The following is a 23362-nucleotide window of genomic DNA, read 5'->3' as shown; positions in this document are numbered from 1 at the left end:
CAGTAGCACTGAAATTTGGAGGGGTACTGATTAGTGGTGGTACCGGCTTGAGTGATTTAATTTTCCATTAAAATTCGTGACAGAAACGAACCGATAGTCGCCCATTTCCGCCGATCAAGCATAATTACAAATGCCATTGTAATCCAGTCGTCGTTCAAGGTCGGTAGAAAGAAGTGTCGTGATGGCGGTGAGTGCACCATTACCAAATCTCTACGAGTACTACACGTCCGGAGGTATAAACTCCGGTCTTTCGGTGGACCAACCGTACTTCACCCTCAACTCCAAAAACATCACTCTCTGCAGCGGCGCGATGCACTACTTCCGGGTCCCGAAGGCTTACTGGAAGGACCGCTTCCGGAAAATGCGAGCGGCAGGTCTCAACACCGTGGAAACTTACATTCCGTGGAACTTGCACGAGCCGCAAATCGGTAATTACGACTTCGGGCACGGTGACTCAGACATGAGCGATTTTCTGGACGTCGAAGAGTTCGTAAAGCTTGCCAAAGAAGAAGATTTGTTGGTTATAGTACGACCGGGGCCGTATATTTGCGCTGAATGGGAGTTCGGCGGATTGCCCAGCTGGTTGCTGAGGGAAAAAGACGCGAAAATTCGCACGTCCGACGACAAATACATGAAGCACGTCGCGAGGTACTTTGCCAGGTTGTTGCCGATTTTGGCCGCGTTGCAGTTTATCAACGGCGGTGCTATTGTGGGGTTCCAGGTGGAGAACGAGTACGGGAGTACTGAATGGAAAAAAGGAAAGAACGGTTTCGTCCCGGATAAACACTACATCAAACAGTTGAGAGATTTGATGGTGGGGCACGGCATCAAAGAACTACTCTTCACTTCTGATTCGCCCACTCAACACGGCGACGTCGGTACTTTACCTGATTTGTTCCAAACGGCTAATTTCGCCAGGAACCCAACCAAAGAGTTTGACAGGTTGAAACTGTACCAAACTGGGAAACCATCAATGGCGATGGAATTCTGGACCGGCTGGTTTGACCACTGGGCTGACAAACATTCGCAACGCAACAACACAGAGTTTAGGGAAGTTTTGGACCAGATATTAAAATATCCGGCGTCGGTGAACATGTACATGTTTCACGGAGGCACGAATTGGGGGTTTTTGAACGGTGCCAATATCCCTGGTGGGCCAGAAACGTACAAACCTGACACCACCAGTTACGACTATGACGCTCCGTTAACTGAGTATGGTGACTACACCGAAAAATATCACATCGTCAAAGATTTAATAAAGAAATACAACACAGTGAAGACCAGAGTACCGGACGCTCCAGCAGTGATGCCTCGAACCCAGTACCCCTCCGTAAAAGTTGAAAAACAATTGACGTACAAGAGCTTTGTGAATCAGTTGCCCCACATGTTTCGCAGCGAGAATCCACTCCCGATGGAACTGTTACCGTTCAATAACAATTCTGGGCAGAGTTACGGTTACGTCATTTATCGAACAAGCGTCGACATTCCTAATGACGGTGTTTTGAAGTTCGAAGGTCACATTCACGATAGCGTTTTGGTTCTGGTGAACGATCAACTGATTTCTCCACCGCTGAAAAGTAGTGCAGATCTTGGAGGGTTTGGGTATTGGAGATCAAAAGATCCGTCTATAAATCTACCGGAAGCTAGAAACGCTACCGTCGACATCGTTGTAGAAAATTGGGGAAGGAATAATTTTGGGAGGTTGGAACAGTTCCAACAGTTCAAAGGTCTCTCCAAGAGTGTTTATCTGAACAACGTAGAACTGAAAAACTGGACTATACTTCCGATGGAATTTAAAAAGAAATGGACAAACTCCTTGTCTGATTGGGGTCAGTTCAGTTTAACCAACACTTCGCTCTGCAAAGTCGAGTTTACCGTTGACGACCCTTTGGACACTTTCGTCGACATGTCCGAATGGAACAGCGGAATTGTCACGGTCAACGGTTTCGTCTTGGGACGCTACATGCATCTAGGACCCCAACAAACTCTCTACCTACCGGCCCCACTCTTGAAGAAAGGCAGGAATGAAATCATCGTGTTCGAACATTTTACTCCTTTTACTCATATTTCATTTTCTGAAAATCCTATCTATTTGAAAAAGTGAGAAAACTGTTACATCAGTTCAATTGTAAATTCAGTACTTAATAAATGGTTCCGCTACACTATCACGTTTTTTTCCGGTTCGGCGAACGACGGCGCTGGTGTCAAAATGTCGGAGACGGCATCAGAAATTTGTCTGAAGTATTCAGGAAGCGTTGCTTGAGTTTTCATCACAATTCGTTCGACTAACGGCTTGCGGTACAGTCTTTCGGCTTCTTTTCGTTGATCGATTGTGACTGGCCTGTCGTCCAAGTGAATCAACTTGGGGAATAGCGAAATCATAAATAATCTGCAAAAAACGTTGCAATCAAAATTAAAAACAGTTACGTCAGTGTTAGGTGCTCGTTCGCAGATAAGAAGCGCGATTAATTTAATGAAAAAAATCTCATTAACTTCTGTTACTACGCCATTTTTTTATTAACTTTGTTATTTGAAATCTACGCTACCTATATTGCAAATATTCGTAAAAATTTCCTCCATTTAGGTACGACGGTGCCACTGGATTCCCCATCAGCGACAAATATTTCAAATTAGGACATGATACTTGTAGTTTCTTTGCCCAGGGGTACAGTGAAGTTACCTGTAATATTAAAAAAAAAAAAAAAAATACGAAAATGAAAATTATTTGGACCGAACAACTCACTTTACAATGATTGAGCCAAAACAATTCCAACGTGGGCATGTACGGGATGTTTGTATTTGAACTAACACGATTATGATCACAGATAAGTGTTGTTAAACATTTAAATTCGCTTAAAAAGCCCAGATTGCTGCAAAGAAAGTTGAAGTCCGGTCATTAAGTTATGTCAGCTTAGCCAAACTCACTCGAATTCGTTGTTACTTATATCTAATATTTTGACTACAGGGGCAACTTCTTGCAGCAGAAGCTTTGGTATCGTGTGCAGTCTTTCATAAGCTAGAGACAACCTGTGCAACTTATCATCTTCCCCAATGAAGGGGTTGGTGGGGTCGTCAGTTCTGTACGTATGTCCTACAGTTCACACGTTACATTTTTATTAAGTAATGTACCTATGCTTACCTAAAAGCATAAAGTTACTGAGCGAAGCCATATCAAAAACATCTATCTCATCATCTGTTACATCATTGAGTGTAATGTAGCAATCGATATTGTGAATGTCTACAACACTCAGAATATCGTCATCGCACCTGTAAATGGACAAAATTATTCCAGACCACTACTCTTGGGGAACTTACAAACTGTCGCTACTTCTAGTTCTTTCCATACTTACAACGCGGTTCTACATAAAAACATTTACAATACACTTTTTGTTTTGTAAAGTGGTCACGACTCTGATAAGAAATTTGAGATAAACCCGAACTCTTATTTTCCCCGTCTTGACAGTCGAAAAAGTTGTGTTAAAATCTGCTAAATTGTGATATCCCACTCAAACTTTCTTGTTGTTTACACAAATCAAATAATGAAGAATCGAACGGGAAATACGTTGAGGTTAGAGGTTTTTGTAATAAATAAAAGAACAAGTTAACGATTGAAAAACAATAAAAATATTGGACTTACCAGAATCCGAATGGTCACAATGCCCAATTCAATTTCTACAACCGCACAATTCAGTTAATCTTATTTTAATGATGTTTAACTACGGTTATCAACAATTGTTAGCACATGAATATTTTTATTAGCTTTAGATTTGATAAGTCTCATTGAATTCTAACCTTTGTTTTGACTCGTGTCAGTGACAGCTGACACTGCTGACAGTCATATGTTTACGCCAGTGGCGTAACGTAAGGAGGGGCGATTATTATTTTAAACAACTTTTTACGTTCATTTGACTATACTAAGGACAACGTAAGATTTTATCTGCCTCGCCCATTACATTTTCTTATTTACCAATCAAATAGGTTGTTAAGACGATCTGATTTACACAGAAACAAAATTTTGACATTCCAATTTGCTTAATGACATTTTAGTTTTTAAAACCTAAAACAATAATTTTGGACTTGACAGCAAAATTCTAACCTTAAATTTTTTATGTGGCAAATGTGATGAAAAATTATACAGATTGAATCTGGCTTTGATTCTCATTGGTCAATTTATATGGGCGGAGCAGATACAAAGTTATAACGGCAACACTATAATATTTGCTCTTGCCTAAATATTATTGTCGATAGATTAAAATCAATCGGGGTCAGGATGCTTGGCACTGCGACGAAAATACTTACGAAAGCACTCAAAAACTGTAGTAGCGGGTGTTCAAAAACTAATCCGTTGGGACAGCCAGTGTATTTTTGAACGTATGTTTGAATTGATATTTTATTCATACTCCTGACTTGAATTTTAGGTTATGCAGGTTAAGTAACGACAAACGTGTTTCAACCCACAACCAACTTCAAACGTGTCACTTTTTGAAGACTTGGCAGTTAATGTAAAAAAAACGTTCCAGCCAATTACACTTTATTTTTTAACTTTAAATATACAATAAAATCACAATGAAAATAGTACGTTTGACATTTCAACATAATTTTATAAACCTACAAGAAGATAAGCCTTTACAGTGTTTTGTTCATCAACATTTACTTAACAGTAGTTACTTTATGTACTCTAGAAACATTATGTTAGAGGACAAAATTTCAGTTCTGATTAAACTCATTTAAACTTGTTTACATGTTGTTTTCGCGCATTTCTTGAGCTCCCCTGTAAGATTGAATCTGCAAAATATTCGAAAATAAATCTGGTACTGTGCGAATTCAGTGAGCATTACCCATTGCCTGATGACTCGTGATATGGTGTCATATTGCTGGGGTGATAGCTTTGGAGGTCGTTCCGGTTTGTATTCGCTCCGCGGTCCGGTGAAGACGAAAGCGGGATTTTCTTCACCTTGCACGTCTTGCAGGATTTCTTCATTGTTCTCCATCAGTTCAGACGCACGTTTGCCCATTCCTCCGTAGCAGGAGTGTCCAAAAGTGGCGCAACCACCTGGAAAAGCCTTTCTTCAGTCGGACATAATAATTTGTTGTTGATGCGAGGTCACACGCACACCTGATTCGGATTAGAGTCCAGCGGGATTTATTCCGGAAGAGAGATCAATAAAAGAAAAATTTAAATGTTTACAGAGTTCAAGTCAACAATGTGTTGGTCTCTTTTAATTAGTGATTATTAATAAAGCAGTTCGAGACGTGATTCACCTATTAATTGAATTCGATTCCGATCTGAAACAACTCATGTAAAATGCAATGAGGTCAGAATTTAATTAAATTAGTCCGAAGTCATCGCGTACCAGTCGTTTAGTTCGTATAAATCTTAATTGCTTCTATCTCTCAATTAATAATTAAAATGGATAACGATCAGTGAATTCGCGCGAATTTTGTCACTTCTTTCAATATTAATTTTGTAAACACTGAAGACTCTCTAATTGGGGTCGTTCTACAGCTGATAAAGATACTACGAAAACGATTCATTTAAATTTCTCGCTTGAATAACCAAAAGTCTGTTTCAGCGAAAAAATGTATATTTCCTTTCACGAAATAATGCTTTCATTTTCTGTTTCGCATTTAGTGTTACTTACGCCTAAACCTGACGAACTGGTAAAAAAAATCTGTTTTTTTAATTAATTCAATTGACAGGTAACTTGCGACTTGCACAAAAACTGATAAACACATTCACAAACAACTCCATGTTTAATGAAATTATTTTGGAAATAATTAGAATTCGATCCTTTAAATCTGGTGGATGCGCCGGAACAATTTTAATTACCATATAGATTGTTCCGGCGCATCCACCAATTTCAAAGCAACTAATTTTCACGGTAACTCCACGCAACTAGAGTCAGTTATATTTAATAATCTGATGGGCGAAGTCTTACAGCTTGTTCAAACTAATTTGTATTCGTGTTTTTTCATTTCCTTGCCTTAACAAAATTAGCATCGTATTGCGGTTAGTGTGTTAATGAATGATGTTTGATTTTTGTCCCTCCACGTTAAGAGGAAAAATTCCAACGAGAATCTACCAAATCTGAAATTTTATGTAGCATATTAGTGACGCGGTTTAGAAAATTTACAATTTTACATAATTATCGAAGGAACAATTTTTACATTTCAAATGAGCCAACAACTGTAAATTTACATTGCAAAACGTATCGAGGCGCTAACTAGAGAAATATACATAGATAACGAAATTTCTCGCTCGCAATTCAAATGCAAAACTTAACACTTAATAAATTTTATTGTGGACTGATAAGTTTTGCTTCGATTATTTTGATTTGAAATGATTTCGGAATTGATTGGGTTATTATTCCCAAAGTTATCGTTTTAATTTATTTGTGGAGATAAAAGTTTGGCCATGTGATCATGACACTGTAAAGTTTTCGACCGTTGGATAAGTATGTGTTCGGAATAACTGCGCTGATTCTTATAAAAGCGACGAACTCGCTGCACAAGAGCCGATAAAATCTCATTTGGGTTGTATTATCTACCAATATCGGTTTATTACGTAAAAACGTCTCTCCACCCAAACTTAAAATATATCATAAAGTTTTATCTCGAAATCTCTACATCAATACAGACGTCGGCCTAGCTTCAACCGGCTATATGTAGATGCTGCGTTTCCATATAAAATCCATTAGGTCCCGGTAGTTTTGCTTCGAAATCTGATCTGGAAAAGGTAAACTATGTTTCAATGCACTCATCTACAATTCGAAACGTTCCCTCCGTTCAAATCGTATTGGCAATTAAAACAATATAATATAGTGCCGGTCCTAGCGCGGACTCTTGCGCCAGCCCAACTTGATGAAATTACAAGAGATTATTTGTGCCGTTCTAAATATAGATTTGGTCAGCACCGACGTCAATAACAACGACACCGGCTTTGATTTAAAAAATTCCGTTTGATTTTCTTTCCTTTTGAACTACGCAAGAACCGAGTGGTCCTCGAGTTGTTTTAAATTTTCTTCGACAAAAGAGTCTTGAGTAGATTGACAAGAACATTTTTCGACGGTGTGCGCAATTTGTCCAATTAGGCGGTCTTCTAGTGTGAATTTTAATTAACATAAGCGAATTATGGTGGAATTCTATTGAAATGCAAAGTGGCTATGTAAACCTTTAAGGTAGCTGTAAGGCATCTCTTTGTTGCCGATATTAATAAAGTTAAATATTTAGTGTGGAAATAACATCAGCACGTTGAATGGAAACGATTATTGTTGAATCGAGACAAGAGAATTCGAAAATCCACTCTGACTGCTGAACAATCTTACTGTTTTTATTTTTCAAGGGTTGGTATACAAAGTATAAATTTATTATAAGAGCTTATAAAAATTTTATTGGTTAATTTTCTTTGCTACAAACTTATTATTACTCCATTATCTCCGACTAGTTTATTTTTTGTTTGGTTGGTACCTGTATGAGAACAAAGTTGCAAAACAGTTCTGGCAGAGTCATTGCGTAAAGAATCATAAATATGTAATAATTTATTTGCACCACAGTTTCAGTTTTGTCAACTGATGTGGTGGCTGTTTCTGGAGTTGTAAACAACTCGGTACTAAATTTGTAATATTCGGGATGCGTACGATAATGTAGCAGAGTTACATAGATATTTAAATTGGTAGATTATGCATGTGGTCGGAATATAGTCCTTTGTGCAAGAAGCGTATTGCACGCCCCCTGCGGTCTAACTGATTAACTTTACCCCGTTTCAATCAGACCTAGCGCGGCTGGAGTGCTAAATCAGTCGCGGTGTGTACGTATGTTATTAATTTGTTTTTGCTAAATGTGTAATTTCGGTCGTCGAGCGAATTTAATCATCGCCAAAGAAACTTTTTTCCCTCCATAATTATATTGTAGGAGTATCGGGGGCAAAACTAATCCGCCGCAAGAAGAAAGTTTTAATGAAATCTCAAAGAGATATTTTCAAATTGTAGTTTTGTGTGCCAGATCTCAAACTTGATTAACGACATCACTTCCGATCCCTTTGTCCAGATTTTGGAATTTTCAAGTGAAAAAAAGCGAAAATGTGTTTTCACTTGCCAATGAGATTATCACACTTGCTTCATTAAAACGGAGGGCAACAATTTTTATGTGATGATTCGGTTAGCACCGCTTGCAGTTCTAAATTCAAAAGGTTATTTGCATATGAGATTCAATTAAAGCGTTTTTATTTCCACGCGATGTCGATGTTCAGTTGGGCTTCTACACAAATCGGAAAAATTTCACCAGGACTCGACGCGGGTCTTGGCGCTTCTTCAGCTCGTGTTAAAAATAAATCGAGCGTGTACGACGCCGACATTAATTGAAATAGTCTCATATTTTATGCAGCGAAAATGTCGTTAATTGTCGTCCTTTATGGACGTGTTTGTAACACTAATTAAGCGCATTTTATTACATCCGACTGTTAGTAATTAAGTATTGCTTATTCTTTGCTTAATTACCCATTAAATTCGAACAATACGCGAAAAAACTAAATTCTCCATCTCTCCCGGCTTTGATCCATTTCATTAGGAAAATCTTTTAAAGTCTAAATTGAAAATATTGATTTCATAGTGGAGTAGCTCTTCCGGTATTAACAGGAGCTAGCTCAAAACAATTTTCGGTTAGGGCACGTCTCTTTCGTGCTCAAGTGTCTTGTAAACACCGCGAATCAAATAAAACAGATGTAAAAGTTCATTTTCCAAACTGTTTTGATTTTATTAGAGTCAACAAGTCCCACATAATTTGATTTACTCGCTAGGCGCGAGCCACGTCGCTGATTGGTTCCCACTAACGAGAAACGTCAAAAGTGATCGGCTGAATGAAGCTCAGACGCAATTTTCGGTACACACAAAATTTATAATATTGCAAGAATGACATGGAATCATTCGGTTTTTGGCTTTTGATTATTGGAATCAAATGTTTAAAATCAATTTTTTCTACTTTGCGTCTGTATGAAAGCTATTAACAAAACCCGTTTTGCGTGCTGTACTAGAAATCCACGTTTCGAAACAACTAGTGCAATTTATTTTTTCAAGGTTGGCATTCCTGATGTTGTCATGACGAAAATGAAATGTCGAAATAAACGCCAAAACAAAACGAAATTTAATTTAAGTTGTTTTTGTGGAATATACAATTGTTAATTTATACTCAAAGTTGGCTTTGAGGGTCGATTGTGAACGCACCACTCCTCAGTCTGCAGAGTAAAAACACAAACAACGCAAGAAGTGAGGTTATAAACCTCACTTTTTGCGTTTAAACAAGCAGCTGATCCGTGAACTGTAATCCGTGGAGCGTTCACAATCGACTCTATGCTAATCCTAATCTCGTATTTCTGGAGGGGTATGTACAGTTGCGGCCGTTGAAAACTCAGACACTTTGACAACGCCAAACTTTTGGCTTTGTAAATGGTACTGAAAGTGACGTTTCTCGAAATGTCACTCAAACATTATCCACATTAATTTCAACGGCCGCAACTGTACAAAATTGTCTACGCTCATTTTTCATTTGTTAATAACAATTGAAATTTGAATCTTCCAAACAAAGTGACATTTGTTGCCAACCAGGACAAAATTCCCCACATTTGAAAATTTTTAATTTTCACTTAAAAATTGGCTAAAAGGTGCAAACTAGAAAAAATAGTGTATGATATTTCTTTATAAGGCAATTTGTATCACTTTCTCCTTCAGTGGGCGCTGCAAAATGCTTCTTATAAGATATACTACATATTTTCATAGAATAAAATAACCTGGCGCATCCACCATTTTTACAAAAGATATATTTGTTTTCTTATTTGATGGTGGACGACATAACTTTTTTTGCATTCGATTCGCATTTATTGAATCATGAAAATGCATGTTTTATATTTGATTTAACAGAAACATTTATAGAGATTTTGTTAATTTTTGGAAAACATATGCTGGCATCTCCACCGGTTTTTTGCATTTGATTACTCATTGTTAAGTCTATAAAACGCAGTTCATAGATTTGATATAGCTCAAGAAACAACAACGATATCGTCATTTTTGCAGAAAAGTATGTTGGCGCTTCCACCAATTTCGCCCAACATATATTTGTATTTTTTTTTACTAATTCCATTCACACCCAACACGTTTCGTTCAATTTTTTGCTTATTGCTTATTTTTGAATTCAAACAAATTTAATAACAAAAGAATTTAAAAGCCAATACAAGGCAATAAATAATGCAGATATACTACGAACAGAATAAATGTAGGCGTTCGCCCTCACCAAGTCTTTCGTAAATTTGAAAGAGATGTAATGAATATTTTATAAATTATAATAAAAAATATAAAATTAATAAATATTTAGAACTCTCCGTTGCTATGAGAAATCTTTGGTGTTTAGAAAAAATTTCGATTTTACCATTTATAATTTCAGCAACAGGAATAGTACCCCAATCTCTTTTTAAAAATTTAAAAATTTTGGACTTAGAGAACACATTGGTGGTTGAAATTCAAAAAGGTATATTATTACACTCATGTCACATCGTGAGGAAATTCCTTAACATTGACACAGAACATAAAACACAAAAAAGTCAAAATGCGGAGGCGAGACGCCGGTAATTATGTTGATAAGCACTGCACTATTACTTGATAGTATTATCCGTAATAGTGTATGTACTCCGGCAAAATTGCCGTGCCGCCGGGTGGAGGTGGGATAGGAAGTATGTAATTATAAATTTCTGAAGTCAGTTTCTCCGATTGAACTGAACGGATTTTCTTGTTGTCAAACAATAATAATAATCTATTTTGTAAATACTGAAATTATGATATATGTCTAATGTGACAACAAAATAAAAATAAATTTTATATAACCAATTAATTGAAATATATCTGATCAAAGTAAACTGAAGAGGAACCAGGAAACCTTTTCGTTTTTGCAACAATGTAAATTTTGTCTGCGAAAGTTACGTCTGAGCTTCATTCAGTCATTCCTTTAAAGCACATACAGGAACTGAATAATTATTTTTTAACTAGCGATAAGAATTAGAATTACATGTTCTAAAATATTTTCTGATCAAACCCAAAAATCATGCAGATTTTGTTATTTGTTGGTAGCAGTAGAGTCGTTCAGTTTTTTTTTTCTTGATTCATCCTTCAATTAGATGTAAATAAAAAAATAACAGAGATATTGGTGTTTTCATAGAAACAATATCTTGGAGCATCCACCGTTTTACAAAATATATCGCGCGTTCAAATGAAATCCTGGGCTGGGAAGGCGTTGGAAACCGTCAATTGTTGTGCTTTTTTAAAGCGTAGATTAATTGGAGCATGTTGACAGCTAACCTAAAATTTAGAGCCAAAAATTTTTTTTTCTTTCTTTGCAATGTTTTACATCAAAAATAGAATAACGTAACGATTCCTATTCTCGAAGCAAATATCTAAGGGCACCCTTTGCTGAAAACAAACATGTTCAATTATGTCCCGATTAAACATAAACAAAAGTCATTCGTGTCAAACGGCGGGAAATTCAAACTTTACATTGTTCTAAACGGTTTAATTTTTCCAACGCCTACTCAGCCCAGGATTTCATTTGAACGCCCGATACATATATGTATAATTTGTTTCAAAATCAATAATCCACCAACACTGCATTCTACCTCGAAAATACAACCGACAACGTCGCCAACTTTTGTTTTTAGTATGTTTGGAAGTGTCAGAAAAACGTAGGGTTATGAAATAAAACTGTTGACAGTCGTTTTGGTCGTAGTTCATCGTGCTTTTTAAATTGTTCTAAAGGTTCCTTGTTTTTCGAGGCATTTTTATAATTTGATATTTGTGACAAACTGAAGGTCAAATTTTGGTGGAAGGTTGGGCCAACACAAAAAAATGAAACTTATTCTAGGGATTTCTTTTTTTCTGCCAACATAATTCAACAGGTGGTGGATTTTTGATTTTGAAACAGATTATATTTCCCGTTTTCTTATTTGATAATGGATATAGAGCCATGTGGTTTTTTGCATTCCATTCGCCACAATTCAAACTTTGAAATACATTTTGTAGATGTGATTTAATACAATTCTGGAGATATTGTTAGTTTTGCATTAAAAATATCCTTGTACAACTGCCATTTTTTGGAAACTATATAACGGGTGTTTTTTTAAATTTGGCGTCGAAGTAGGCGTTGAAGTGTCGATTGTGAACGCACTATACAGGTTACGGATCACGGATCAGCTGTTTAAATCTTACGCTTTTACATGAGTGGTGCGATCTCAATCGATTCTCCAACGCCTACTTCGACGCCAAATTTAAAAAACACCCTTTATATTTCTTGTTTTCTGATGTAATGTTAGAGATAGGGTTATTAAGTTTTTTGCATTTGATTATTATATGATCATTATATTTATAAAACACAGTTTTCAGATTTGATGTAGCTCAGGAAACAATAAAGAAATCATCATTTGTGTAGAAAAATATATTGACGTCTCCAACATTTTCACCAAACATATATCTTTTTTTTACTAATACTAGAGAAATCTGAAATCTCAACACAATAATTCAGATAACATCCGATACGTTTCATTGAATTTGGTAAAAAAATTCAACGCTCAACACAAGGCATTTCGTAAAGTAGAAATAACTGTGATATTCTAAACTTAGTTTTTCTGACCGAAGTGATCTGCTAAACGAAGATCAGACGCAATTTTCGGCACACAAAATTTACAATATTACAAGAACGAAAAGTTTATCAAGAGAGAAATGACAACTATAAATTAAACGCTGCCACGCACCACCTTGATAGCCGAAATGGCGCTAAATTACATCCTCGCTTCGGCTCCCAATATAACAAAAAAATTGTAGTATAAAACTGCGAGAATTGTATTTTTTCATTTATTTGTAATTTCCGAAAGCTATCGAAGTATTAGTCCGACGCCTCCGCCATTAGTGTAGGTGCATCTGTAAAGAAATTGTTTGAATAATGAACAAGGAAATGTGGCATTAGGCGGCAAAGTGGAAAACTTTCCTTGTGTTATTTATAATGCGCTTCCACATTCATTCAGTAGTTTTCCTGGCCGCATTATTGATATACTAAGTTCGCAGATTCTTTTTATAGGTTTTTCCCCGAAAGTTACAAACGAATTTAAGGCCGCCTCGTTTTGTTGCCTACTCTTAGTAAATCAATTTCGCGTGTGTGCCAACCGTAAGTTTTTGCGGGTGAGGGTAAATATTAAAACCGTAACGTTTTTGACGCCAATTACCAATCAGCGCTTTTGAAGTCGCTGAAAGAACACTTTATTGGCGAAAAAATACACACGCCTGCATTCAATCTAAATACCGGATGCTCGGCTGGAAATCGTTTACGGAACGTTTCAGAGGGAAAATGGGTTTCCGAAATGGACATGGGCACGTCGATCTGCAGTAGCTCTTTAACAAATGTGTTTTGGCGTTGCGATTTTATTTTGTATTTGTGCGGTACAACCCCGTCAAAGAGAAATTGCTTTGATTCAAGTTTTATTCCTTAATCCTTACAGATTATTATCATAAATCAATACGACATTCTTCTTTTTATCTGCGATCACTTTAATAATTTATTCGTTTCTAGCAAATTGTACTTGACAGAGCTGGCATTCATGTCTAGAATTCAGTTGTTCGGCTTCAACGACTCTTGTAAAAAATTTACGATATTTTCCAACCGTGTTACACTTTTTACAATTTTCTGACCGGAACTATTTACTCAAGTTTTTGCAGAGCGCAATTTTTCCGCCATATCTAATTAACTAATAACTTTATAATCTTCTCCATTAATGTTGTGTCATGGTAGTTGAACGCGACGTGTCGACGTGATTGGTAAACAATCGGGAAATAGGAAATTTACAAAAAAATCACGTTCGTCATCTAGACGTTGTCTTGTTGCACCTGTTGCGCCAATTTTAAAATGAGTGTGTCCTGAAAAAATTCAACACCTAAAATTGACGAAGCTATAAAATCGTTACCTCTTCGCTTTAACCTCTGAACTTCTGGTTTAATTAGTTGAAAATTCCAAGATTTTTCTACTAAGCTAATTCCATTAAACTGTTTTATAATTAAATTTGACTAAATATCACTCAATAAACATTCCTGAAGATTACATCAGTTCGTCGGAAGTTGCAGACGAGATCAAGCCTGTAATTTGGTTGTAAAGTTCTGTAATGAGTTTGAAAAGCTTTAACGTTTTTACACAGAGTGATGCAACGAAAATTAATTATGTATGATAAAAATTCGTCTGAGGAGCTAGCAGATACAATTAATTGTACGTTGTGGTGGTTGCAGTTTGTAAACTCGGATTGTATGATTTTCAAAACCAACAAACTAAATTTTGTACTGTTGCGGATCCGTTGCTAATTACTAGTTAGTTAAATTAACAGAATCCTGACCAAGCCAGAGATTATAAAACTACAAGTTTGCTTTGGGTCTGATAATGAATAAATAATCTGAAGAGAAACGACAGCTTACGAATTAATTGGTTTTAAAGAGCAGTTAAAACGAGCTAATGTATTTTAAGATGTGATTCATGAATTTTGCAAGATTTCCCTTTTTCAGACGAATGCGTTTTGGAATCTCCCGCTGAAGTAGTAATTACCAATTTTGAACTTGTCGCTGGTAATTTTATTTCAAATATTAATATCTGAAAGTATTTTATTAATTCCAAATCTCAAAAGGTGTTTTCACAGTAAAACGAATACAATATAAGCTTGCCGTATTTAATACAAATTTTTTTATTATTACTTAATTGACAAAAAAAAAATGTTCTTGAAATAACAAGTGAAGTCGTTTGCATACTAATTTTTCTGGAGTTGTTTTTGGGGAGTTTCGAACTTTAGGGAAACATCAAGGAATATTGAATGTAATTAAATGCTTAAAAGCCTTCGACGTTTCCCCACATCGTCTATTGAATTGTATATTTTATGGTAAAATCTACTGGCTTTGTTTTTTTGTTTATACACTTATATTAAAACAAAATATATCGTCTCGTGTTTCTAACGAAAACAAGGTTTGTTATAATTTTATACAAAGACATTCCCGACATGACAGTGTATTTTTTTTTGTTTTATTTTTTCTTGTTACGAGCTCTGAATAAAATTGATTCAATACCGTTGCGGTTAGTTTCTGACATCATTCGGTAAAAAATCAATCTATTTAAATTATGAAGATATTGTCGGTGGCTTAATTTGAATGGATGTTCTGTGATTTCTTTTTCATCAGGAAATTATTGAAATGCGAGATTCAACGAGGAGGTTGACAGAAGAAGACAATCTTTAATAAATTGTGCTTAAATGGGAAAGTGATCGGAAACGTGTAATTCCGAAAGGAAATCAGATTTATTACGGAAACCAACAAACAAGAAATAATATATTTACTTTGCCAACAGTTTTGTCGAATATATTTATTTAACATTTGTGAACCGACTGGTACGACTGAAATTTAAAAACGACAAATTCAGATATTTGTATACCTACCTGCAATGAGGATAAGTAAATACGAATAGTTTCGCGTCATATCAGTTCATTTTGTGCTGCAAAATGTCAAATGATCAGAAAAAGATGAAATACATAAATTAATTACTTCGTTCAATTATCGTAATGACAGAATAAAAAAAATTAACAGTGCAACAAAGCCTAAATATGGCTTTACTTAAAAATGAAACTCATTGTTTATACTCCCTACAATCAGGGAGAAAAAAAGCATAGCCAACTCAACCTTTGATGATACATATTAATTTTTTTTTTACTCGAGGTGCCATTTGTAGCCCGAAGGCGAAACCTTTTTTAAAAGGACATATACAGGGTGAATTTGAAATGCGTGACAATCTTAAAACCCTGGGATCTTCAGACAAATTGTGAAAGTCACGTGCATGCAGTTTTGCGCTATAGATCCGCGTAAGGGCAGAAATGCCATGTACAGTTCAAGCACAAAAGTTGAGTACGCCACTGATATCACCTTATGTGCAACGCGAAAATGGTGCACAAAGTTTTGTTACGCGGGTGGTAGTACCGCGTGCAGGTTAGTTGCGTTCAATGTGATCTTCGGCTATTGTTTGCTTCGAATTTTGCGTCTCAGGGTGCCATTATCATGGAAAATTATACCAATAGTGAAATGACTGATATGGTACTTTATTACGGAAGTGCAGATGGTGTTGCCTTAAGGGCACAAGCTTTGTATCGCGAAAAGTATTGTCTACGGGAAAAGGTACTTTTCAACGGATAAGTGTGGACACATTCTACAGACAGTCGAAGAAAACCTGTCAACAAATATCCGGCAGTTAGTTCGTGAGTTTCAGGTTTCTCAGAGCAAGGGTTGCACTCCTATCATGTTCAGCGGGTACAAGCATTGCAACTAAACGATTCCATTCGCCGGCAAGAATTTTTTGAGTGGGTGATTCAAATGTGCGTCGATTAACCTGATTTTTTGCGAATAGTCTTGTTTACCGATGAAGCGGATTTTACAGGTAACGAAGTTTTTAATAGCAAAACCATCCATATTCAGCAGCACAAATGCGGAACAATACAGCAAGTTTTACAAGGGTTCGGGACAATCTGCATCGAAGGGCACAGGTGTGTATTAGAAATCACGGCCGATGGTAAGTACGGTAGGTACTGTTTATTTATGGTTTTTGCTTTGACTTTTCCTTTCACTTGGTTTTCACTCTTAATCTTACACGTTTTTGCTGTTGTGTTTTCATTCATAGTAATGTTTTGTCACTCTCGGTTTTTAAAGCGTTTTTGTGGATATTAATGTTTTGATTTATTAGAACTTTCAGAAGCGTTTCGTTCGGGATGAAATTAAGTTAAATTGGACTATGAATTTAAAATGTTTAACCACATTTTCGGTTTATTCACTTGTTGAAGATACTATGGTTTACATATTGTGATGCATTTCAAATTCACCTGTATATTTATTATTATTTATATCTATCAAATGTTGATATTACATTAATCGTAAATAAAAACTCAGTACTGAAATAATATTTTTTCATAGTCCATTTTAAATTAAGAACATATACAGGGTTATTCACAAGAGGAGTATTTCTGAATTTCTTTTTGCCGCAACCCATTATACACATTGCAACAATATCTTGATTTCAAATTTTGAAAATAATTATAACTGAATCCACGATGGCTCTTAGTCCTGTCTCTTTGACGTTAAAGCAAAAAATCTTTGTTAATTCGAAAAAATTGTTTTTACAATAACGACAAAAAGACTGATATGATTCTCATTTTGGACAGCGTGGAAGGAATTCTGTCGCCACTGTGGATGTTTCCAAGCCGATGGTAGACACTTCGAACACCTTTTACATTAACTTAATTTTTTTAATTTATTTGTTGAATTTTGATTGAATACAGGTTATCTGCCAATCTGACATTTCTGACAAATCTATTCAACTTACTTTGCCTGCCATTGTATTGTTGGTTGCGGCAAAATAAAAATTCAGAAGTACCCCTCTCGTGAATAACCTGTATATTTTAGGAAATATGTACATATGTATATTGTACTTAATAATTAATCTTTTAAATGTAAATTTTTAATTGTTAAAAATTGGAATATGATTGCGTTTTGTGTTCCCCTTCAGTTTACTTTGGTTAAATATTGTTGAATTAATTGGTTATATAAAATTCAGATTTTCTTTGTCGTTATCAAATTAGAGGCTTTTCATAATTTCACATGTTTACAGAAGAGATTAGTATCCTTTGAGAGCAAGAAAATCTCTTCCTTTAAAGGGCTCACAGCAACTGGACCGCTATTTTTAACTTTCGGTAAGAATTGGAATTTATTTACATGTTTTAAAAACTCTTCTGCTCAAACTCAAAAATAATTCAGATTTTGTTATACTCGTATGTTGCTAGCTGTAGAGTCACTCAGTTTTACTAAGCTTTAAAATGTAGTTTTTAAGTTTTATATAACTCAAAATTATCGGAGATGTCATTATAAGAAGAATATCCTGGCGCATCCACCATTTTTGCTAAAGAAATATTTCGCGATTTCTTGTTTGATGCTAGAGATAGCGTTATGCGGTTTTTGCATTTGATTTACCACAACCAGTCTTTAAATACACACAATCAATTACAGAGATATCGTTAGTTTTGAATAAAAAATATCCAAGCGCTTCCACCATTTTGTTTAATGTTAGAGATAGAAACGTTCAGTTTTCTGCATTCGATTAGTCATAATTAAATCAATGAAAGGCAGTTTTTGGATTTGATCTATCTCAATGGAGATATTGTTATTTTTGTAGAAAAAATATGTTGGCACCTCCACCATTTTCGCTTAACAAATATTCGTATTTTTTCAGGAAATATCTCAATGTCATTATATCTAGATTACATTCGACATGTTTTGTTGAATTTTTTGTAAATGGAAATATTTTTGTATCACTTCAAACAAATTTAGTAATAAAAAAAATTGAAAACTCAACACAAAACATTTAGTAATACAGATATGATTCGAACAAAAATTTGTATATGTACATACATATGTTTGAATGAGTCTTTGGTAAATTACAAAACTGTCAGGACCATAGTTTGCTAACGTTATAAGATTACATTAAAATAGCTAGAAAATATCGTAGGTGAACTGATGTGGCGGAACATTTTATAATATAAAATTAAAAAAAAGAAAACAATGTAATATTGCGAAGTAAGTTTTTCAAATTAATCTTTGACATGTCAGGTCAACTTAGTTTGTAAACTAAGTTACAATAAGGAATGATATTAAGCGCACGCAAGAGTGAGCACATTGAATAGATTGCAACTGTGAGAAAGAAAATAATTTGAAACGTCCATTACAAGAATTGCCCCAAGACAAATAATTGTCGCGGAGCGCTCGGTCGTTGGAAATTATAAATTTTGTGCTCGAGAGAAAGCGTAAATTTTGGAAAATATATGCATCGACGGTCACATTCGAAGAAACAAAACATTGTTAACTCACGTTTGGCTTCGGCGGCCTCCGCGTGGAAAGCGAGGACGAAAGCCATCACAGCAAGAAGGACAACAACCGACGACCAACAATTCATCGTATCAACTATTGCTATAAAATGTAGGAGAGCAACGTAGTCGTTACCCAAAACTGTTTGTTGTCTTCGACGTTTAAGTTTTCAAATGAACGAGGTGCTTTCGCGCTCGCCTTTTCATTCAAAGACGCGCCTTGCGCCTGTGGACTTCCCCACCCACGATTTTTAGCGCGAGCTTTGGACCCCCACCTACCAAAGCTCGCTTCTTGGAGGGGGCCGTGTGTGAGTGGTGGCCTTTATCTGCGTAATTCACTCATTTGGACTGGTGGGGGTATCGAGCTCAGTAGTAAATTAAAAATTTACGGTGATCATGGAACCCGAAACTGAAACCGCACCAAACGTCTCTTCATATTCTCAACACTTACATTTAGCCAACAAAATTTTAGACGATAAAGCCAAATCCAAGAAGAGCTTCATACAAGTTTTTACGACTACTCGAATAAATCCACTGGAACAGAAAACGATTTTTTATACGACAATATGAGATAATTAAAATCATTTTGTTGGTTAAAGGCGTTATGGCGTATTATTTTTTTACGGGGCAATTTAGCTCCGGCGCAAAAAATATTATTGTGCTGTTTGGGGGTGTAATTTTTGCGAGATTCCGAGAATTTGTTGATGAGAAAATTATTTTGTGGCGAAGTTAATTAATTTTTTAAATCCTTGTCAAAGTGGAGGGCACGCAGTCATTAAAAAACGATAGTTGCGTGTTTCAAAGCATTGCTTCCATATTGTTTAAGGGTGAACACGTGTAATTTAATTAATTCACCCTCTTTGGCGTTTTTCGTAACTGAAAAAGCAAGAATGGCATTAGGGAACTCTAAGGGAGCACAACGTAATACATATTTAAGTCATCGATACATTTTAACAAGGAATAGCTTGAGGCAAAACAAGAAAAATATTCAAATAACATGTTCTGGGAGGGTAATCATCTCGAAAATATACCAAAAATATATTTTCTCATGAATTTTCATTTTCTTAAAGACATCACAAGTGTCACTTTGAGGTCTCAGCACACATAACCTCTCAATTTTATCCCAGTGAAAAACTGTCAAAAGTTCTGCGCATGCAGAAATTTCTCTTTAAGAAGAAGTATCATTTTTCATTTAGGTGTTAATTGAGTCGAGTTGTTTTTTCTCTATTTATGTAAGAAATTCAATTTTGTGTTGTGATTGGGCAATTGTGTTTGTTAGGTTGGCAACAACATCCTCCATGTTTTAACATATATTTTCGTGGCCTCATTCTTCGATAAACAAATTAATATTCGTAATCAATAGATTGAAATGAAAAATGGCAATTCTAAAAATTCAAAACAGAAGCAAATTAATTTAAAGAAAAATAAATAACTCCAGTGAAGCAAAATATTTTCGTTATACCTGAGCTAGTTAGGAAGATTAAATGTAAATGTATTATAATATAAAAGAAACATTTTTTCGTCGGGTTCGTCGAGTGTGTTTTACCTCAAGTCGATGACATTTTACAATGTCCTCCCAAGGAATTAATTTCACTACTGACCAAAGTAAATTAAGTGCCTTAGAATTTTTTTATTTGCGAAATTGGCATTTCAATTTAGTTTCAAGCAACACGATCCCTTCTCTCTATTCTACATTGGCACTTTCCTTTTAATCCAGCGCATACAAGTGTTTCACCGAGAACTCTATGCTCGAATGGCTTTTAAAATTGAAGAGATACTTCCATTTGAGGCGAATTTGAATTGCATCTCAGATGCACATTACTAGCGTCAAGTTTAGGGTTCCCACGTGTACCGCGACTTTTAAAAGGCACGTCTGAGTTTGATTCATCGTCGCACTAGTGACAGTTATGTCACGACCAAGGCCAACTCGATCTAGATCTTATGTTTTAAAATGATTAATATAGTAAAACTTGAGTGAATCAAATAGTGTAAATTTTAGGACGAACATACCGGCCCGAACCGAACAGACCTATAAAACTGTCTTTTATGTTAACGCTATAGTTTGCCGTTAAATCTGCACATTTTATGGTGATACAGAATTCAACAATATAATAAAATATCGGTTTTAGCTCAGCTCAGATATTGTTCTATTAGAGAGGTCAGAGTTTTGTTTATTTTATTTTTTTTAAATGTTAACGTGGGGTGTCAGTCCCGAAGTTTGACTTATCAATTTTATATAACTTTGCTAAGATTAGGAGTTAATTCAGTTTGTTTTCTGCGGAGAACTCGAGCGCAAACAAACACTTCTTATTGGTTCAAGTTTGAGTAAAACTTGATTACAGATTTAACGTCATTAAGGTAATGAAAACGAGGTTAGTCCGGCTCTGATATCAAGTGAATGTCAACAAGTCACAACATTATCATCACGTACGGTTCAATTTTAAATAAGAGACAATCAATTATTATGACCAATAGTGTGGGGTTGTTTCTTGAGGAAATGGCGGTCATAATGCATGCATCGATAAAGCAAACGTATGAGCTTAAAAGAAATAATTTTTCACTAAACATTAAACTGTCTATCCAAGTGATAGAAACGGAGTATTTTTCTTACAAGAAATCGTATTTGTTTTTAGAGTGAAACCAATTTATTTCCGCTGAAAAACCATCGCTATCTTTTCCATTATTTGGATGTGGAATAAACGTCGACTCTTTTTGTTTTGGGGGGTTAATTTGAAGTGAATTAATATTCAGCACGCTTTATGACTAATGACAGCCTTCTGTGGTGTAATTTTAATTTTCGCCAATCCGAATCAATCACAGAAACTCAATTAATCTGGCAGAGTTTATCGGACCGTTTCCGTCCCACGAAGCCTCGACGAGTGCGGGGTGACTCTTTCATAAAAACAAATTGTAAGTCTTTACTTCCGTTGTTTATTATTTACATATCTTGGTATTACGAAGAAAGCAATTTGCTAAGGCCACGCAACATGCAGCGAAAAGCCACTGTATTGTATTGTTGGCGGCTCGCAATCATTGAAGGAAATAAGATCCGGTCGAGATCACTCCCTCTAGGATCACACCAATTCCCGATTACCACTCAACCACGATTTGTGAGATTTTGGATTATTTTGCATCTTAGGGAAATTACTTTAACTGGGTCGGACCGCAGAGATGGTAATGGGAATGTCAACAGTGCTTCTCTCCCCGTTCTGACTCGACTGTGGGAGGATAAACAAAAAATTTAAAAATTTATGAAAGGGAGAACGTTAAAGTTGTCATTCAATAAATCAGTGGTGAGTTGGATATAGCAAACATGGCAAACGATAAATAACAGATTAATTGGGAAATACTATTTAAACGTGAATCAAAATACCAATAATTATAAATAGGAAACACACGAAAATTTTACAGTCGGATGAATTCAATTAAATATAACTGGTCAATTTCTGTTACATGTGCACAATTATTAGTTAAGCAATTAAATTGCGCCTCGCGGTAAACAATGTGTAAAGCTTGTTGGATGAGCCAAAGTCGTATTTGTAATTCTTTCTTTCACGTGTGGCCCATCACAATTAAGATTTGTTATAACCTGTTTAGTGTAACGTGGGCTTGAGGAAAATGAACTTGAACTTACATCTTAATACAGATTTTTAATTCATAACAAAACTGGAAAGTTTCTCCTCCAAGTCTTCGCGGTTTTGTTTCCCGTTTCTTCATCCTATCTTGAACATATACCCGCAATTTATTTTTATTATTATTTTGATTTAACCTTTTTAAATTGTTATAGAAAATTATTTTCAAAAATGTTTATTTTATTTTTAAGCAAATGTGCTAAGCGAATCAGGTCAAAGTACATACACAGTTTCCATCGAAGTGTTATTTCCTGATAACGTTATTAACACTAAGTAAACATTACCTTTTACATAAGTACTTCCGTACTACAGAAATCCTTTTTTAACTTTTATTTTACTACACTGACTATCCATTCGTTTCAACGACGTCGTCTTTATAAAAAAGTTTTTTCGCAAATTTATTCCTTAAATTACATATTTCCAAGTTTTCGGCTTTTTGTGTACATTTCCTTTTTTTCATATACAGGTGTTTCTGAAATACGTGTGTTAATTTTAACCAGTGGAAGAACGCGCCAAATCATGGAACTTTTCTCTATAACATTTTTACGAAAAAGTGATACAAATTGATTTAAAATTTGGAATAAATTAACCATCAAAGTGTATACCCGACTATGGGTAAGGGCAAACATTTTCTGTTGTGATAGAAACAGAGCTTTGTTAAAAAGTTCCTTTGTTATAGAAAAAAATTAATAATCAAAATTTAGATTCTCATGGTTACAAAAAATAGAAACTAGTTAACATCATAAAACGACTGGTAAAAATTGTGGGGCAAAAATTC

The 23362-nt window shown here is 35.4% G+C and overlaps 3 protein-coding genes and 1 long non-coding RNA gene across 4 annotated transcripts; 2 read left to right on the top strand and 2 right to left on the bottom strand.

Moving 5' to 3' along the window:
• Positions 1 to 11: 11 nt before the first annotated feature.
• On the top strand, positions 12 to 2162 carry LOC138135222 (beta-galactosidase-1-like protein 3). The gene has a single exon (XM_069053902.1). The coding sequence runs from the start codon at positions 182 to 184 to the stop codon at positions 2102 to 2104; it is 1923 nt and encodes a 640-aa protein (XP_068910003.1). The 5' UTR covers positions 12 to 181; the 3' UTR covers positions 2105 to 2162.
• LOC138135226 (leucine-rich melanocyte differentiation-associated protein-like) lies at positions 2043 to 3455 on the bottom strand. The gene is made up of 6 exons (XM_069053910.1): positions 3316 to 3455; positions 3140 to 3267; positions 2926 to 3091; positions 2744 to 2870; positions 2547 to 2680; positions 2043 to 2389 (listed from the first exon to the last, which is right to left on the bottom strand). The coding sequence occupies exons 1-6, from the start codon at positions 3342 to 3344 to the stop codon at positions 2158 to 2160; spliced, it is 816 nt and encodes a 271-aa protein (XP_068910011.1). The 5' UTR covers positions 3345 to 3455; the 3' UTR covers positions 2043 to 2157.
• LOC138135232 (uncharacterized) lies at positions 3434 to 4521 on the top strand. The gene is made up of 3 exons (XR_011160902.1): positions 3434 to 3568; positions 4249 to 4371; positions 4419 to 4521. It is a non-coding gene; the product is annotated as an uncharacterized lncRNA (long non-coding RNA).
• On the bottom strand, positions 4515 to 19150 carry CCHa2 (CCHamide-2). Its single transcript, XM_069053916.1, has 3 exons — positions 18957 to 19150; positions 4839 to 5053; positions 4515 to 4785 (listed from the first exon to the last, which is right to left on the bottom strand). Exons 1-3 carry the CDS (start codon positions 19039 to 19041, stop codon positions 4738 to 4740), a joined length of 348 nt encoding a protein of 115 aa, XP_068910017.1. The 5' UTR covers positions 19042 to 19150; the 3' UTR covers positions 4515 to 4737.
• Between the last annotated feature and the right edge of the window lie 4212 nt (positions 19151 to 23362).

The sequence above is a fragment of the Tenebrio molitor genome, chromosome 7 (genome assembly GCF_963966145.1).
Source record: "Tenebrio molitor chromosome 7, icTenMoli1.1, whole genome shotgun sequence".
In the NCBI taxonomy this organism is placed as follows: Eukaryota; Metazoa; Arthropoda; class Insecta; order Coleoptera; family Tenebrionidae; genus Tenebrio; species Tenebrio molitor.
This window is presented reverse-complemented; position numbering and strand designations above follow the sequence as displayed.

Bases quoted from the DNA above. Each gene is read 5' to 3' on its own strand.
- LOC138135222 (XM_069053902.1), top strand. From the start codon at position 182: ATGGCGGTGAGTGCACCATTACCAAATCTCTACGAGTACTACACGTCC.
- LOC138135226 (XM_069053910.1), bottom strand. From the start codon at position 3,344: ATGGAAAGAACTAGAAGTAGCGACAGTTT. The intron at 3,092-3,139 runs GTAAGCATAGGT...TGTGAACTGTAG, and splicing joins CAGTAACTTTATGCTTTTAG to GACATACGTACAGAACTGAC. The intron at 2,871-2,925 runs GTGAGTTTGGCT...CTTTCTTTGCAG, and splicing joins ATAAGTAACAACGAATTCGA to CAATCTGGGCTTTTTAAGCG.
- CCHa2 (XM_069053916.1), bottom strand. From the start codon at position 19,041: ATGAATTGTTGGTCGTCGGTTGTTGTCCTTCTTGCTGTGATGGCTTTC. The intron at 5,054-18,956 runs GTGAGTTAACAA...AGGCTTTTCCAG, and splicing joins GGAGGCCGCCGAAGCCAAAC to GTGGTTGCGCCACTTTTGGA. The intron at 4,786-4,838 runs GTAATGCTCACT...AATATTTTGCAG, and splicing joins CACGAGTCATCAGGCAATGG to ATTCAATCTTACAGGGGAGC.